General features: G+C 52.6%; 1 protein-coding gene across 2 annotated transcripts in view; it reads right to left on the minus strand.

The window, feature by feature from the left end:
• Positions 1-6867: 6867 nt before the first annotated feature.
• The window catches only part of SELENOI (selenoprotein I), a 13207-nt gene continuing 1875 nt past the window's right edge, over positions 6868-18199 (minus strand). Inside the window, exons 3-9 of one of the 2 annotated variants that reach the window (XM_009275113.2) lie at positions 16312-16386; positions 15570-15832; positions 13489-13597; positions 11509-11557; positions 10865-11045; positions 9857-10039; positions 6868-7691 (exon numbers count right to left, since the gene is read on the minus strand). In XM_009275113.2, the coding sequence (XP_009273388.2) occupies positions 7575-7691; positions 9857-10039; positions 10865-11045; positions 11509-11557; positions 13489-13597; positions 15570-15832; positions 16312-16386 (977 nt within the window). In that variant the 3' untranslated portion in view covers positions 6868-7574. The remainder of the gene's footprint in view (positions 7692-9856; positions 10040-10864; positions 11046-11508; positions 11558-13488; positions 13598-15569; positions 15833-16311; positions 16387-18199) is intronic. The other variant, XM_019470973.1, reaches the window with a different exon arrangement.

Here is an 18199-nt window from a genome sequence, read left to right on the forward strand (position 1 = left end):
TGCAGGGGAATCTCTGCTCCGGCGCCTGGAGCACCTCCTCCCCCTCCTTCTCCACTGCCCTTGGTGTCTGCAGGGCTTGTTTCTCTCCACATTCTCACTCCTCTCCCCGGCTGCAATTGCGCAGTTTTTTTCCCCTTTCTTAAATACATTATCCCAGAGGCGCTACCACCGTCGCCGATGGGCTCGGCCTTGGCCAGCGGCGGGTCCGTCTTGGAGCCGGCTGGCGTGGGCTCTGTCGGACATGGGGGAAGCTTCTAGCAGCTTCTCACAGAAGCCACCGCTGCAGCCGCCCGCCCCCCACTACCAAAACCTTGCCACGCAAACCCAATACACAAGGATAAGGCGGGGGTCACCCCGATCAGCACCAAAGCTGACGGCACTAAGAGCTGGCTGCGATCGCGGGCAGCTTTATGGGGGGCAGAGCCGAGTCCTGACCCGTCAGGGCAGCCACGCCGCTGCCAGGAAAACACCAGTTTCCAGTGACTCCCAGCCTCCTCCCTCTCCCAGGGCACCTTCCTGGGCGCAGTCAGGGCGAGCACCACATCGGATGAGCTGTGGTTGAAGCAGGCCGCGATCCCGGCTTCGAGGAGGCGGGAAAGGGTCGTCCAGTGAAACGCAGCACCTCTGCCTGCTCCACATTTCAAGGCCCGCATTTTGGGGCAGACCGTCCTCGGGAGCAGCCGGTGGCCACGGCCCCACGCAGCCCCAGCTTCTGCCCAAGCCGTCCGCGGACGCGCAGCACCAACTCTAAGGGCGCTTTAGAGATTTAATCCCTCGTGAGGGGCTTAGGGCTGACCCCAGGCAGACGTGTGGCAGAGCGGGGCCCGCAGCCTGGAGCGAGGACAGATCCAGACCCAGCTGCCCAAGGGACACGGACCCTGCCGCAGGGCGCAGCTTCGTTGCAAGGGCTGCCCTTGGCCCTTGCCAAGGGAGCTGCTGGGGGGGGCGAGCAGGGGCCAAACCCCCAAGAAGAGGGTGTTTGGGGACAGGGACTCCGTTCTCTGAGGAGCCCTGATGGCTGCCCTGGGGAGGTCAGAGATGCCACCTCTTTCCCCAGGGCCCAAACTGGCACCCTGCACAGGCAGGAACGGGGCAGGACGTGCTGCTCCCTCAGCCCATCACCCATCACACGTCCACGTGCTGCTGCTTCATCTTTCTGCAGCAGCCATACCCACCCCATCAGCTGTAACCCACAGCCTCCCCAGTTCTGCCGACTGCTCTATCCGCCTCGCTGCTAAGGAGCAGCCAGCGAGTAAGAAACCATCTCTCCGCACGATGCCCTCAAGCCCGTACGGTGCTTCACCCTACCTTCTTCTTCCTCACCATGTGTGAGGAATGCTACCGGGGTACACGATGACTTACAGGGACCCAGGGGTCAGCACCGGCTGCAGAAGCGGCAGGGCAAAGGGGAGAAGCCTACAGGTCAAGGGAGAGCCTTGGGATGGCAGTGTTCCAGCTAAAACGGTTGGACTCGACGATCTTAGAGGTCTTTTCCAACCTTAATGATCCTATGATTCTAAAAGAGCGATGCTGCACACGCACTCCACGCGCAACCCCCTGTGTCCCTGTACCCCCTCCCAGGGTCCCGTTAACCCAGGAGGGTGCCACGGGGCAGGCACAGCTCAGGGCAACGCTGCCTTCTCCTTGCCGAGTCCTCCCCAACGCTGCAGCCAGCTCGCTCCCTTCCCTGCAGCACCTCGCACCCCCCAGCCGCAGCCTCTCACAGCAGGTGAATAAAACCCATGGCAGCAGGGAGAGCCCGCAGGAGCTTTTCCACCTCTGCCATGGCAAGCGCGGTTGCTCAAAGCGGGGCCGGAGCTCCAGCCCAGGCACCGCTGCCCAAACCTGCGCCCTTGAGCTGGGCTGTCGGCTCAGCAGAAAGAAAGAAAAAAAAAAAAAAAGAAAAAAAGACAAAACACCATTAAAAGGCTTGGAAAATTTTATTCTTTACTGAACTTTAATAGTTTTTTGTTTGGTTTAAACACAATAAATATTTCAGTAATAGCATTTAACAGACTGGAATTCAAACCCACTGCAGTACCTAAACTCCCAGCGATATGACGCCAGAGAAGCGATCGGGGTCCCTGGGACCACGGCGGTGCCGGGACCGCTGCTCACGGCCAGGCTGCTTCGTCCGATCTCTGTTTAGGGGCAACCCTGTGCAGAGGGACCGGACTTGCTCAGCTCCCGTGGGGAGCCTGGCAGAGCACCCCGAGCCCCAGGGGAGCCAGGCCCCCACTGACGGCAGCTCCTCAGAAAGACTCAGTGGGGAAGGGACAGAACCAAACCACCACACCGGCACAAGCGCCAAACGCGTCCTTCCCTGCATCATTTCACAGCCCCCACGGCCCCAGGAACCAGGACAGCAGCCGGCAGCATCGGCTCTCCAGCCCCGCTGCCCAGGGGGTCGGTGGCAGAAGTCCAGTTAGTGCCTCCCAACTTGTTTCTAGCAGGACGAGGCAGCACCACCAACTCCTTCCCCACCCTGCCCAGGAAAACCGAACAGCCACACGGACACAGGCCTTCGCAGATGCTCTGAAGGGTTGCAGAGAAGCTCCCTGTCCTGCGCTAATACCAGGGGCCCAGTGGTAAGAGCCCAGAGAGCCAGGACTGTTTGCAAAACCACTCAGATGTAAGGGTTGAGTCTGAAATGCTCCGGTTCACCCCATGGAGCCCCTCTGCGGGTTGGGTTTGATGCTGCTGCCTTGGTTTGCCTTTAGGTGCAGGGTTACAGCTGGAGAAGAGAACGATTCAGCACTCAGTCAGAAGACCAGAGCCAAAACCAGCCTGGGACCCACCACCCTCCTCTTCTGGAGGGGCTGGCACCAGCACAACATGGACCGCTACCAAAACCAGCATCCACTTCAGCTGAAAGCTCGAGGGACAGAAGTAGGTCAGTCTGAAACACTGCCCGGGGGGGAGCAGGGAGGAAGATTTTGATTAATGAGGTCTCCAACCTGAAGCACAGCACCAGCTCCTACCAAACAGCCACCACAGATGCCACTGGCCGAGATGAACGGCACCTTGGAGGGTGAGCAGCGAATTTCACCGAGAACCTCCGCTCCTGGGGCAGTGACAGCCTGACCACGTACTCGGAGACCAGCCTAGAGACCTCTCAAGCCAGGTCTGACCACACCTGGATGGGCCAAAGGGTCTTCTACAAACTAACAGTGACCTTTTCCAGAGGCAAAGAAGCCAGCGTAGCACCCATCGTCACCATGTCCCACCAAGAGCAGCCTCCACGTCACCTTGGCCACTGCTTCGACATAGCACAGCAAGGTAGAACAGGCGGGCAAAAGCAGGATGAATGCAGCCCCGCGCCGGAGTTGCAGATGTGCGTTAGAAAAGCAAAGGGTAAACGAGCTTTTAGCTGACCCAGCTCCATCACCACCGCTGGCCAACGGCACCAGAGCAAGGCCGACACACCGCGCTGAACGATTTTGGGATGGGGGTGTGTAAGGGAACGCTGGTGCGCCGAAGGACTCCCACTTCTCAAGCGAGTGATGCACGCTAAAGCAAACGGGGACAACTGGAAACAAGGCTCCGCTTCAGGGAAGTTCCTGCAAGTGTCGGAAGGGATCAGAAACCCCACGCAGAGTTTTGCCATAAAGGTGACCAGAGCTCAGCTACAGCTTGTGTTTGCACAAAAATCAACTGTTCCCTTGGACCCGCATATGGAAAAAAAAGAAAAAGATCTGAGCTAGCTTCCAAAAAGCGCTATTTCTCTAGAGACTTTCCAGGTCCATCACAAGCAGGCACAGATGCTCTCAGAGGAGAAGAGTTTAGGAGCCTTGCTAGAACTGACCTGACTGAGATCAAAACAGCTCTCAGACTACAATCTGCAGGTACGCAATGCACCCGGGAGGTAACATCAGGCCAGCCCTATTTAAGGAGCTTACATACGTTTCCAGAGCCTTAGAAGCTCATGCTTACAACACGCTGCTCCCCTGGCTCTGGCAAACCCGCCTGTGTCAGGCGGCTGATGTTTATGAGAGGAGAGACTGCTGCCGAGCCCCCGCGGTGACCGACCGCAGAGGAGAGGAGTTAACTGCGGCACAGACACACCGGGGGAAGGAACAAGCAGCGCGTGGGTGCTTGTACTTGTAAAACGTTGTTTTTAGCGCACCAGCCAGTTTTGCCCAAGCCCCAGGAGGTCCCAAAACCTGCACTTCACCCTCAGCCCCGGCTCCGCTTGTGAATTCCTGCACTAGGTCCCTGGATCGGCGCGGAGGCGGGAGCTGTGATATGAACCACAAGACCAAGATGAAAAAGGCTGCAAGCCAGGCCGCCTCTCTGCCTCGGCTACACAAGTCCCGTGCCGACACATCGGCATGGCCCGGCCTCCCACAAAAACCTGCTTCAGAGAGAAGGCCGACCGGCCGCGGCGGGGTGAGGACCAGGGAGCGGCTGGCAGTGCTGGCCACCTCTTACCGCAGCACAAGGACCTGCCCGGAGCCCGAGGCCGAGAGACTGACGTCCCAGCGGGTCTTGAGGGACTGCACCTCTCCCTGAACAGGTTTTTTCCTGGTAATAGTCGTACTGAGATAAAAATGTGCAAAACAGATTTAGGAAAGCATAAGGCAGTCCTGTTATCAACTCAGCAGGTCCATCAGTAAGAAAATATGATTATCGTGACTATCCCTGGAAGAAGAGACAACACAAATCGGCTCTCAAACACCAGGCGGGAGGAGCTGAGGAGCGAGCGCAGGTCCTACCCAGCCTGCGCAGGACTCTCTCCCGTCCCAAGGAGCACATCCCGCCGCAAGGGCGGTCTAGCCAGCAAGGCAGGCAACCACCACCACAACACAATTGCCCTCAGATGCTGTTAGCGAGGAATACATTTATTCTTAAGACTTAAAACCATTATTATTAATAAATAGTTTGTTTCTCAGCATGCCACACCCCACCACGGCAAGACGGTTTGGTCTTTCTGTTTGTTTCCGTTCCCCTCCCAGAATCCGGGTGCAGGAATCACTTAATTTCTAACAGCCCAAACAGAACCACCACCACCACCCCCCCCTCGGCTTCGCAGCAGCACGAGTTGGGAACAGTCTCGCCTATGCACCGAGATCAGGTCTGCTCCCTCCTCGCTCTGCCACAAGCCTGGCGGCACTACGAGGCAAGGGAGCCTGTTTTCCAGCACTGATTTAAGGAGATATTTTTCTAGTTTCAAGGTGCAATAAATTAAGGCACCAAAAATCCAGGACTGTCCAAAGATAAAGCCTGTGCAGATAGGAAGTGGTTCCAGTTTTTAAGAGAGATCTTTCTCCTACAGCACGACGAGTACTTGCAGGATTTTAGAGAGGAAGCCCTGCTTCCACATGTTTGTAACTTCACAAAGGGGATTTTCAGGGTGTATTACGTGCTGCAGAAGCGCACCAGCTCACAGCTAGGTGAGACAACAGACAAACAGTGTATTACGGAGACAAAGCGACATCCTAAGATTTAAGATCAGACAGCTTCTCACAGCATTCTCACTGGCCCAGTAATGCTAGGGGGAAGAGACAGGACAAGGCTTGGGACCCCAGAGCTCAGCGGAAAGCCCGAGGGAACGGCTCAGTTATTCCCTCGTCCTGCAAACACACAACTAGAAAGGAAATCATCCCACCTCCACTTTTTGTCAGTGCTGCTAGCACAATTTTTGCTATCTGAACACATCCTATAGGTAAGTGTTGCATCCCATTTTAAGATTCCCTGTAATTCTTGTGCGAGCGTGACTTCAGTTTATCTCCCTTCATAATTTTATTTCATTAAATAGTGAGAGTCAAAAATTCAAGCGCAGCCCAATTCTTTTGTACACTTAGGTTTTTTTTTTCTGTACAACGTCAGTAAAATATATAGGAGTAAGCTACTTTATTAAATAAACTCTGAAAACCATTTGCCCCCTCTCCCAGACTAGCCACCCTTCCCAGACACGTCGTAGCCGTACAGACACACGAGCACACAGCCGTTCAGCCGAGCCCTCCCGCGACGTCAGCCCAGACGAACGCACCAGCTCGCTCCTCGCAGGGCGTACCGTCACCGAGCAACCCTTAGGGTCGCACCCCACACGCAGTGAACACGCGAGCTTGCCTCAGGATTTCAAGTCTCATAGTCTGCATGACAATGATTCAAATTTACAAAAGAAAAAGCATTAAATAGTAGTTACAGTTTGAAGGTTTCCTAAAGCAGGAGGAGTCTTCACCTGCAGAAGGAAAATGCTGTGACCAAGCTTCTACGAACCACGTTGCACAATAATCAGTGTATAAGCGACTTTGTTCCCATGGTAGATTACATATGCACAATCTGCTGTGCTTGTTCGCTTCCGGATGCAGCCTTTCCAGAGCCTGGGTTTAAGCTACACTCTTCATTCAAGCACAGGTCTTCATTAAATAAAGTGAACAGAAAAGAAAATCAGCATTCAGTCTTCACCACCCCACTCTAACTCAATTACAAAAACAAGTTTGAAAAAAAAAAAAATCAATGCAAACGTCTTTTACAGATGGACAGTAAACAAATATATCCCTGGATGAGACATGCAGCCGCTGGGGACAACGGTTTTGAAAATAAAGTGATATTTGGAAAGGACCCCACCACACACACGCCTGTGAGCTTTCTGAAAGTGCACACACAACCAACACAACACTTATTAAGGTGCTTCTCTAAGCGGTGGATTTGCTGCCGTTGATGGTCTGGTGGGAAGGGCGACGCGCAGACTGAGCCTGGCTGCGCTGCTACAAAAGGAGAGGCTCAGGCAGCATGCAATGACCCAGCAGAGCCGACCTGCAACAGCAAGTTCATACTGGTAGGAAGAGGGGGGAGTTTGGCTCTGTGTTAGACAGGCTGGTGTAAGCCACTTTCTGCTGCCGATCGGAGCCCAGACCCCACTCCCAGGCGGGGAATGTGCGTAGACAGGAATGTGGTCGAGATGTGGTCCCAGGTACCCACAGCTTGAGCAGGGGAGGCAGGAGCCGCCTTCCCACTTTTACAGGAAATTGAGCCCTGATTTTCTAAGCCCGCCCAAGTAGAATATTACTAGAAGTTTTGTGTGTTGTTCTTTTTTTCCCCTCTTAAAAAAAAGGTGCAAGTATTTGCCCAAATGGGTGAATGCAGGAAGGCAGGACAGAATGTGGGAGAACTGTCACCATCTGCTCCCTAAGTACCAGCCCAGGAGAAGGGCTGTCTAGCAGGATTAGGGACAGACAGGAACTCCCCTGACCACCAGGATGTTCCCCTGACCTTGTAGAAATCAGCTGTTACGTTGGTTTTGGTGACAGGTCAAGATGCTTTGCTCGGGTAAAGCCATTTGCATCCCCAACCGGCTTTACCTGAGCAAGAGCTGGAGTTTGAGGTTTCGCTGGGAACATTCAGCTGGTCTAATACACAGTAATAGTGACCTGAAAGGCTACCCTCCTCGTCCAGTTTCACCCAAAACCAAAAGCTTGCATTCGTCCAACAGCAGCGAGGGCTGCCCCGTACCAGCCCTGCCCTGGCTGCACCGGATACCGTGCATACTTTGCCCTGATGTCTGTCCAGAGGATAGGTTTAGGTCTGTGGTGATGGTTGAAGTATTTACAGGTATTTGCAGCAGTTATTTACAGTACTTCTGCAGACCGCAAGCCGATTTTCTCTTCCTCCACTCCTAGTCAATCTGGTGTGGGCTTCTTTAGCGAGAAGGGCCGTATATTGAAGTGCCTGCTCAGCTGGCTCACCTGGGGACAAGGCAGACAACAGGACCGGGTTAGCGAGGCTCGGAGGGACGAGGAGGAGAGCGGGCAGAGCGCCGGACCGGTTCCCTGTAGTGGCCGACAAAGCCCCGTCACCTTCCCGCGCCCACCTTCCCCACCCTACACGCTCCCCACGGGCGCAGCAGGTCTGGACCGCAATCTCTGTCTGGTGCTATGGGGCCAGCCGGGCTGCCCTGCCCAGGAGCCGAGCCCTGTCTCTGCCAGCCCGACGCCGGGGCCGGCCGGGTGCCTGGCCCCGCGAGGTGCAGCCTTGCTCCCTTCCCGCACCTTCCCAAGTAACAGCCCGGTCTATCCGGGAGCAGGCTCACCTCCATTCCTGCCCTCCGCAGGGGCAGGAGTCAGAAACGCCTGCCCTGAGCCCAGGCACGCAGGATTTTACCCTGCAGTACTGCTCCCTCTCTGCCCCTGCCAGCAATATTTTTATTATTTTGCTTAAATTAATTTGATAATCTCAGATACCTATGTGAAAAATTGCTCCCTGAATCCATTCGCAATTCAAACTAGGGGTCGGGTACTTTGCGTTGACCATAAAGACACACACAGGAGGGTTACAGAGAGGAGGGGAACCCAACACCAGGTTTTGGATAATCACGTGCCTTTTACAGCAGCCTTTCGAAGAAGGGTCCACTGCCTCTTTTGAGGACATGAGAAAACTACAGAGGACTGAGAGCTGCTCCAGGAAACAAGCTTTCAGGCACGGTTCAGAGAATCGCAGACAGGAGGGTAAAACAGATGGCGTGGCACCGGCATCTGGTGACTGCAAGGTAACAGTCATCGCAGAACCAAAATGAGCAGTGCTGAGCAGCACCAGAGGCTACGCTGGGCACAGTCAGGGCAGAGGGTTTATTCCCAATCGTTACTCCCAAATTCAGAGCAGTTTGGGATTACGTCCCAGCCACAGAGCCTTAAAAGGCTCTTCAGCTCAATAAAGGCTCTTTTATCCTGGAAGAGAAGACTGCACAGATGGGCCCTTGGAAAGCTGGAGGCGGGGGGAAACGAGGGGAACATAAACTTAGGGGAGCAGAGCACTGAGAAGCTCACTGCAGGGGAAGGGCAAGCCTGGACAGACAGGAGGATTACACCATCTGGTCAGTCCCCCATCTCCAGCTGTGACTCCAAGACCAAATTTATTTAAGCTTCTTAGCTACTCAAATCCTTCTTGCATAGAACCCTCATTACACTAATTGGAAAGACAAGACAACCTGGCTATTACTTCTTTGCTGTAATTACAGTTCAAACTCAACTCTGGAGGCTCCACATTAAGAGCTGGGGTTCCCAGGGGACAGAGCTTCCCAAGGAGGGTGTACGCACGTGGCAGCGGCCAGCTCCGCAGGGGACATGGGGTCCCTCGCCCTAGTTCCTCAGCAGCTTCCTGGGGCATTTCTAATAGGACTCTGTCTCCTCTGACTTTGTTTTCTCTCTTAATCAAAACTCAGGGAGTCAGGCAGAGCTGGCACAGAGCAAGGGGAGCAAATTGGTCCCTGGATCTCTGCACAGCCCTTGCAGCAGGGGAGAAGGTAGAGCAGCTGCAGCGTCCCCACGTTCCCTAGCAGGGACATCCCCCCTCCATCCTGGCTCTCCCAGTGACTCCCAGCGCAGGGCACGTCAGCAGGGTCACAGATCGAACTCATCAGCCAGAGCAACACCGACAGCAGTTTAACTTTTTGTACTAAGACTCCCAGATTAAGCACTCCTGCCCAACATGCAGACACAGCATCTGCTGCTCTGGGTATCTACTGGAGCCGCCCTTCCCACTGCCCAAGGGTGTGGGTCACCCTTGCTGGCTTACATCCAAAGCTGGTCTCTAAGCTGCAGCTGCAGCCAGGGTGAGTTGAACACGGCAGCAGAGATGCGAGTATTTGTTTCAAACTAATCTCCGGTACAACAGCCCCCCGTCACATTGTGCGAAGCTCGCTTCAAACCCACACGACAGCCCGCACAAGCCTCTCGCAAGGAAGGCAGCTCAAGTTTCATACGGTCACAGACAGCATGACACAGAGAGCCATTCCCACTGACTTTCCCATTTTTAAGCGGAGTGTTCTCCGCCCCAAACAGCAGCAGCACCCAAGCAAAGCCCGCAGCCAGAGCACGGCAGCCAAGCCCGAAGCCGACGTGCTGCGTTCACCTACCACGACCACTCCGTAGTGGATGTGCGCCAGGGTGAGGAAAGCAGTTAACAAGTAGAGGAGAAGCGTCTCGCTGTTCGGCGCGAACCCGGACACCACCACGAAGAGCACCGCCGCGATGGGGAGCAGCATCCAGTTCAGAGGCTGGCAGCGTGTGCTGCTCATCTGACAGACGATCAGTTGGCACTGCAGGAAGAGAAAGCTGTCAGAGCTTGCACCCGCTATCGACTCTGCAAGCCCAGAGCTGTCCACAGTGCAGAGAGGATGGTCACCATGTACACGTACCAATCGTCTGCGCTTACAACTACCATCATGCGGCTTCCCCGAGTTTCTCACTCGGGACCTTTCTTTCCATTAGAATTCCTGTGGGGGACACAGAGCAAAGCCTCATGGGGCTCAAAGGTAATAGGGAAACAGGCATCAAGGGCATCTTTAAAAGAAAAAGGAGTTCCCTTGAGCTGACCGAGCCTTACCAGCGTTACCTCCACGATCATCAGAAAATCCTGCCAAGCAGCAGCGTGAGCTGCTGGACCCAGGGCACGGACACACAGAGCCGCTCAGCCACATGTCTCAGGTGACGAGCACAGGTGCCTTTGCTAAGGTCTCAAGCAAGCACAGATGCAACATGCAGCTAAATCGGATTTTGGCAAAAGCTTTAGTCTCCCACATTTTAAATTTATCCCAAAAAAGGAAGCAGGAACTCCTTTCGTACTAGCAGTTTGCTATTCACAACACAGAGGATGCATGCACGTGTAAACACCCTCAATTTAACCAATTCTCTAGTTTCTCAAGAGTGAGAGCTGCAGCACAAAACTCGCAGGCCCCAGACCCTGTCTACTTTCCTGTTTGTTGTTTCAATCATAGCAAAATAGAAAAGCTGTTAAGTTAATCTTCGCATCTCCCTTCTCTCCTCACATTTGAGCTGGTCTTTTTCTTCCTGCCTCCCAAGCGTCCTGGCAGGCTTCACGCTCCCCAGGGGATAAATTGGAGCACAAAGCAAAAGCTGCTTACAGAAATGTTAGCGAAGGCTGTTCCAACCATGAAATAGAAGAGTCTAGGATGGACCTCCAGGATGTCCGTCGGGGACATGAAGATCCACGTGGTGCAGAGCAGGAACAGCAACACTGGGGATACCAGTGGCAGCATGATTTCATACACAGAGTGGTGCTTCAAGGTGTTATTTTTATAGGCCCTGAAACACAAGCAAAGAAATGAAAATACACAGAACCACAGCTGAGAAACACCTGGTCCCTGCCTTCAGGAGAGGGCTGCAAAATCTCATTGGCCATTCCGCTACTCAAAACTGCTGATACCAATCATAACCACAGTCAGGCGAGGAAGATGCCCCCTTTCATTGTCCACTCAAAAAACTCCTGAATTACAGGAGCACCTGGTTGTCTGGCTCTCTGGGTTGTGACCAGCGGGACAAGCCTACAAAAGCTGGGGGCTCTTCTCCAAGACCCCGCTGAGCAGGCTGCCAGCCCACTCCTCCCAGTGCACTCCGCAAACTGGGACCTTCTGGTGTGTCAGAGCCGCTTTGCCACACTGAAAACAGTCGTCTGAAAACTACCAAGGAAACCAAGTTCTAAAAGGCTTCGGGGGCTCTTGCAAAGGTGCTAATGCAGGGAGGGAGACTTGAGGACAGAGAAACTTACTTGCAGAAGTTATAGAGGCTCATCGGCAGCGTCACAGTGAGCGCACAAGCTGGAAGAGAAAGAGCCGCATTACTGCCCCACGATAGAAGGAGACCATCACGTGCAGCCCACGAACGGGCAGGTGGTTGTGCTCTGGTTTAAGTTGCTTGCAACAAAAATAGCTCAGAGGTGCACCAAGAATAGCTCGGCACGTTTAAAAGTAGGTGCTCATAATTCTGGTCCAAGAGAGCTGTAATTACAAGTTAAGGTCTGCTATAAATTAAAGACATTTCCATTTTAAAAAGGTGCATTAATGAGCCCAGTATTATGCTTTAAACAGTTACAAAGTTTAATTATAATACTGTCTTTAATGAGACATGAGGCGAGTTCAAACTCCACAAGTGACATGGCTGCGCACAACAGTTTTCAATCTTCATAATAAAGCTAATTTTCTATTTCTCCCACTGTGAGCAAGCATTTTCAGTTCCCATTGTGCAAAAAAGTTCTTGTCATTTAACTTGACAAATGATACAAAGAGTCTAAATAACTTTGAAAAAATTTAGACCTCAATAGGGAACATCACCCGCTACACTCAAACCCGGGAGTCTATCACAACTCCTTCCATGTTTATATAGCACTAGGTATTTTAACAGAGCTGTAAATATTCCTGCTTTTAATAACCCAGCTCCTCTCCAAGTGCACAAATCCAGCCAATGTAGGCATCGTGCTCTATTTTTCACATAGGAAAAGTGCATTTATTATTCATATGTTAAGCTGTACGGCTGCCAAAGGAAAGCTCAGCATATCCACCTGATTAAGTGCATTAGATTTAACGTTAACAATTCAAGACATACTTATTTGAAATTAAGTAGTTACAATTAACCTCTAAAGAAAGGGACACAGACTAAGAAAAACTCAACTAAGCAAGAACTTCTGAATAAGCCGAATTTCATTAAGCAAAGACAGCCCTCCCCCGCTAAGCTTCACCTGCATTAGTCTCCCCTTTGCAGTGGCTTGTTCTGACTGACCACTGGAGAGAATGGCTGGGCTTTTATTTAATTTTACTTTATTTAATTTTTAGATGGGTGGATGGAGGGCAGGATCTCCAAGCAGCAGAGTGCTTTTCCCCACCTCTGTGGCTGTAACCTCCCTCCTGCAGCAGCCCCAGGCTCCTGCACAGCGTTTGGGCTCTGGGTCCTGCCCCGGCCGTGCTGCGGGGCGAGACGGAGCCCCAAGCAGCAAACCCAGCACGCTCCGCAAAGAGCCTGAGCACCGGGGGGGGCCCCCACTGGCCGCCGGCTCCCAGCACCCACCCATGCACTGGGCTGTGTTTTATCCCCTAAAAACCCCACGGCTCTCGCTAAAAACAAACTGTGCTTCCCCCGGGCAACGCGATGCCCGCAGCCCCAGCGCTTGGGCAACACAGCTATTTGGAGGAGATGCTTTTTCACACGCTCGCAGGTCCCAGGCACGAGGGAGTCTCCTGTTTAGCGTCCAGGAGCCGGTGCTCGGCTCCAGCTGCTTCCCGGCGCCCTGGCACACCCGGCCCCAAGCAGCAGCCACAACCCTCAGCCACTCTCGTCTGCCCACTACGCCGCTCCAGGCCAGGAACCATTTTGTGTCTGTCCGCACAAACCCTCAGCCCCAGGTAGGCAGAACCGGGGCCGATCCCCCGAGCAGCAGCATGCACCTATACCCTCAGGACTGGCACAAAAATCTATCTGAGGCATGAGCGCGGCGCTCCGCTTCCTTTCTCTTTTGGTCAACACAGACCCGGGCAGGCTGGAGTTAACTTCTCCGAAGTAACTATGCAGAAGACAACAATACTTTGAAATCCTGGGAAAGGGCAGGCTGCAAGAACACCCTCAATTAGTCACTTCAATAACAGCCTACAGGAGTTTTCATTACAGCAAACAGAACAGCGTTATCATATAATTAAGACATTGGGTTTCGTTAAAAAGGTGGAGTTTAAAAGACAGGCTTCAACATGGAGTTTCTTACCAATAATCATTGCAGTGAATAGGTCTCTATATAAGAAATTAAACAGGAAAGGTGCATACCAGGCCTCAACTCCCACAATGGCTGTCACTATGTAGACAATTGAAATGGTCTGAAAGAAAGCACAGGACAAGCAGGCATGAGCAACCAGACAAACAAGTCTGGCAGCACCCGACCCGCCAGCGCAACGTGTGTGCCAGGCAGCTTCAGGGAAAGGCAGCCTTGAGAAGTACGCTCTAAGCTACATCATGTTCAGTTCTCCCCACCGGCAGGAAGGAGAAAAATACAAAAAAAAAAAATCCACAAACATCCCGCGTTACGAGACCAGGTCTAGTAAGCGTAGTGGCTGAGCTGCTGAGAAGGGTACGACCAGGAGCTGCTCCTCACAGCGGGAGCAAAGATGCCCTCGCGCAGCTTGAACTCACGAGATGCTCGAAGCACGAGAGAGAGGTTTTATACTACAACTTGCAGTGACCCTGGAGGGTTTGTTCAGGGACCCTTTCTTATCCGTCTGCTGAAGCAATTACAGGGAAAAAGCTAACAAGGGGTATTTCAGTTTTAATAGTAACCCTGAAGCTGAGGGAAGCACGCTGCAGGGCAGCTTAGCCCTCCACCCCTGCCTTTCTGCAACAGGCAGAGATGCGAAAGCATTAGGGTTATGCAATGCTTTTGGAGAAAGTGGTCAGAGTATAGTCAGAGGGGACCAGCTACGCTCTCCTTTTACTAGCAGAGATGATTACTGCAATTAATGCAGCTGCATTAATTGCACTCTACTTCCAACTTGTTGCATTTCCCACCCAGCATCTGATAAGCCAGAAGATAAAGGAGTACTGTGCGCTGCGCGGTGCTGTGCGACTGCACCCTGGCTAGGAAGGACGGCTGCCAGCAGTAAAGGAGAATTGTATCATCCAGAGCTTGCTCCCAGTTCTGATGGGCTCTTCAGAAAGAGCTTCCTGCAGAGGAGTCCTTAATGAGAGATGGACACGCCAACATACCAAAGGGTCCATCACCGTCAGTCTCGACATCCACTGCCCAGTTACCACGTACAGAGGGGCACCTCCCCAGGAACCTTTGCTCCAGGCACAGTGATTAACATGCCAATTAGTTACTCCGCTACATTTTGGCACGCATCCTGCTAGTGCCAAAAGGCACCCCAAACTTCTAGCCTTGAACATACCCACGTTGGTTTAATGCAGGAAACTAATTAGAGCAACGATTTAGGTGGCCAAAACATGCATCTTAGGACAGCAGAAACCAGCCAGAGGAAACACAAGGCAATATCCATTCTTCAAGCCTCGTTTTTTGTGGATAGTCCATCTACAAAAGCTACTCAGAACAAAATAAAAACCACACCAACCTCCTTGGAATTAATGGTTTTGAGCAATCAAACTCTAGTGCCACGTGACCCCAGCTCACTAAAGCAATTATAGCTCAAAGTCATGCAAGCAGTCTTGGAAAGCTCTCCGCCTCCACAATGCTTGGAGACAGGCTGAAGACACCCACTTCCAGAGAGCGTTGCAGTGACCGATTTACAAGGCTTTGGACACGTAGCAGAGCTGTATGCATCCCTCGCACACCTCAGTGGGCTCTACTGCACCCCAGGCACGCTAGCAAGTTTATCATAGAATCACTGAGGTTGGAAAAGACCTCTAAGATCATTGAGTCCAACCATCGACCCAACACCACCATGCCCACTAAACCATGTCCCTAAGCGCCTCATCTACACGTCTTTTAAATACCTCCAGGGATGGGGACTCCACCACTTCCCTGGGCAGCCTGTTCCAATGTTTCACCACTCTTTCAGTAAAGACATTTTTCCTCACGTCCAACCTAAACCTCCCCTGGCGCAACTTGAGGCCATTTCCTCTCGTCCTATCGCTTGTTCCTTGGGAGAAGAGACCGACCCCCACCTCGCTACAACCTCCTTTCAGGTGGTTGTAGAGAGCGATGAGGTCTCCCCTCAGCCTCCTCTTCTCCAGGCTAAACAGTCCCAGTTCCCTCAGCCGCTCCTCAGAAGACTTGTTCTCCAACAAGCTTTATTGAGCTCCTGCTGAAGCCGAGCAGCGGCTGCGGCGTGTACTTACCACCTGGCTGATGTCATATCCCCAGGGCAGGAAGAGGATCCCTGTGTTATACTTCTCCCAGTGGGAGAGGATGAATGAAAACAAGACCACCCATAAGAGGAGGTAGAGAACGAAGACACTGACACCCGTGGAGCCCCGTCCAAAGGTGGAGTAGACTGTCACGACAAAGTACACGCACGCCCAGCTGTCCAGGCCGTGATCAAAGAGCTCTCCCAGGGGCGTGCTGGAGTTAGTCCGGCGAGCCTGTTTCCCATCAACGCCATCTGGGAAGAGAACAAGGAGAAATGGGGAGTTTTGCTGGACACCCCCTCACAAAGCAATGGGCCAGTTTGCAGCTGACGAAGTGCGCGCGGCCAGTGAACAGCAGCTTTCACTGCCTCCATCCTCTAACGGGGAGTGCACTTCCCACCCCCCTGCTCTACTCGAGACTGAAAAAATACAATAAAGTCTGACGAGATTACATTTATTTAAAGCAGACTGAAGACATAATTTCACAATTCGTCCCAAAGTCAGTTCCAGCATTCTCCTTTCACATCAGCTGCTCTGGGACAACTTCCTTCTAGCCACTTTGCAAAGCAGCTCCCAGAAGCTGCTCTAGCAGCCCGAGCAGCAATTGGATTAGTGCATGGCAGAAGCCCAGAATCAAAAATTTCTCAATGGGCTCGGAGATAAGACGACATGCAGCCGCAGCATGAACAGACGACAGACACGAACCCCCACAATCAACTAGATAAAGTCTTACCTAACGTATAGGCAATGAAGTTGAGGAGACCCACAATGACCCACACTCCGTTCGGAACGTGCTGGTGATCAGGAGCTGCAGAGATCAGAAAGACCCAAGTCAGTATGTACTTTCAATGGGTTTATTTTGGCACAAGAGGCACAGCAACAAGGACCAGCAGCTGACCAAGACAAAGCACCTACACTACTCAAACAGTGAAACTGAGATGTTAGCTTGCCAGGACGTGATGGCAGAGCTGTTCCACAACAGCATGTGAAACCGGGTCACCGAGAACTTTGCTTTCCAGGACATAGTTGTTCTCTGTCCCCAGCTCCCCAGGGTCATGGGATCTAAGAACTGGTGATGGCAGCTAGCAACTGTAGCCCAAATGCATGACACGGAAGTGTGTGCAGATCAGACTCTCCTCAATCACTTGCTCACAGAGCATCAAGCAGAGCCTCTTTGAGATGTGGCAACACCCTGCCCCTGCAGAAACACGTCAGGATTCCCCTCCCAGTCTCCAGTCTGCATCCTGCCAATTGAAACAAGAGTTCCTCCTTAATAGCATCTCCACCTCCTCCAACGTTGTTTTGGCAGATAGCCAGCTTAGCTGTCTGCAACTCAGGGAGCCCAAAGGTGCGTTTGAAAAAAAGCAGGAAGAGGCACGGCTTCTTGGCAGCAGCCTCGCAGGAGGGCACACGGAGGTCTCCTAGGGGGAACAATGATTCCGTGAAATGCCACCTCCCGTTTCCTTAGAGCAGCAGATTGGTGCCTTTCCAGCAGCAAATGGAGGGCATCACGTCTACAAAACCATCCAACGAGGAGGAAAGGCACAAGCTTCTGGAGGCCTCACCAGCAAAATCAAAAGTTGTCTTTCCAATCAGGACATGCATAACATGTATGTACAAAAGGGTCCCAAAGCATGAGCTTCACCATCCCTTTGGCAGAGCCCAAGTTTCTGGACACCTGATGTCCTGGGGATTCTCACACTGAGCTTCCTTCCCTGAGCTACTACTGTCAGCTTTTCTTCCTATGGCTCACGGACCAAAACACAATCCAAATCTTAGCTAACAGCCACTGATGCCACCCGAGCTTTTGAAAGCCCGGCATATTGAAAACAGTACTTGCCTACCTACCAACAAAGACAATCCCAAGAAACCAGCATTTTTCCCCACTTAACTGTGTTTTGATGATTGGCCCAGTTTTAGAAGAACTAGATGGACTCTTCCGAGCAACCTAAACCAAACCTGGCAGGGCAAAGGGAGGGAAAAACATAGAGAGGAAGCTATCGATAAGTGACTGAGAGTAATCTTTTCCCTGGGACACCCCCATAAGGAAGGGGACACAACTGAACCTTCAGATTCATGAACAGATGAACATGGGTAGGACCCTGGGAACTACCAACCTGTCAGCCTCACCTCTGTGCCTGGGAACATCATGGAACAGATCCTCCTGGAAGCTCTGCTAAGGCACAGGGAGGACAGGGAGGTGATTTGAGACAGCCAGCATGGCTTCACCAAGGGCAAGTCCTGCCTGACCAACCTAGTGGCCTTCTATGATGGAGCGACTGCATCAGTGGACACGGGAAGGGCCACAGATGTCGTCTGTCTGGATGACTGTAAGGCCTTTGACACGGTCCCCCACAACATCCTTCTCTCTAAACTGGAGAGATACGGATTTGATGGGTGGACTGTTTGGTGGATGAGGAATTGGCTGCATGGTCGCATCCAGAGGGTAGTGGTCAACAGCTCAATGGCCAGATGGAGATCAGTGACAAGTGGTTTCCCTCAGGGGTCCATACTGGGACCAGTACTGTTTAACATCTTCATCAATGACATAGACAGTGGGATCGAGTGCACCCTCAGCAAGTTTGCAGATGACACCAAGCTGAGTGGTGCGGTCAACACGC

The sequence above is a fragment of the Aptenodytes forsteri genome, unplaced genomic scaffold, assembly GCF_000699145.1.
Source record: "Aptenodytes forsteri isolate BGI_AS27 unplaced genomic scaffold, ASM69914v1 Scaffold192, whole genome shotgun sequence".
Taxonomy (NCBI): Eukaryota; Metazoa; Chordata; class Aves; order Sphenisciformes; family Spheniscidae; genus Aptenodytes; species Aptenodytes forsteri.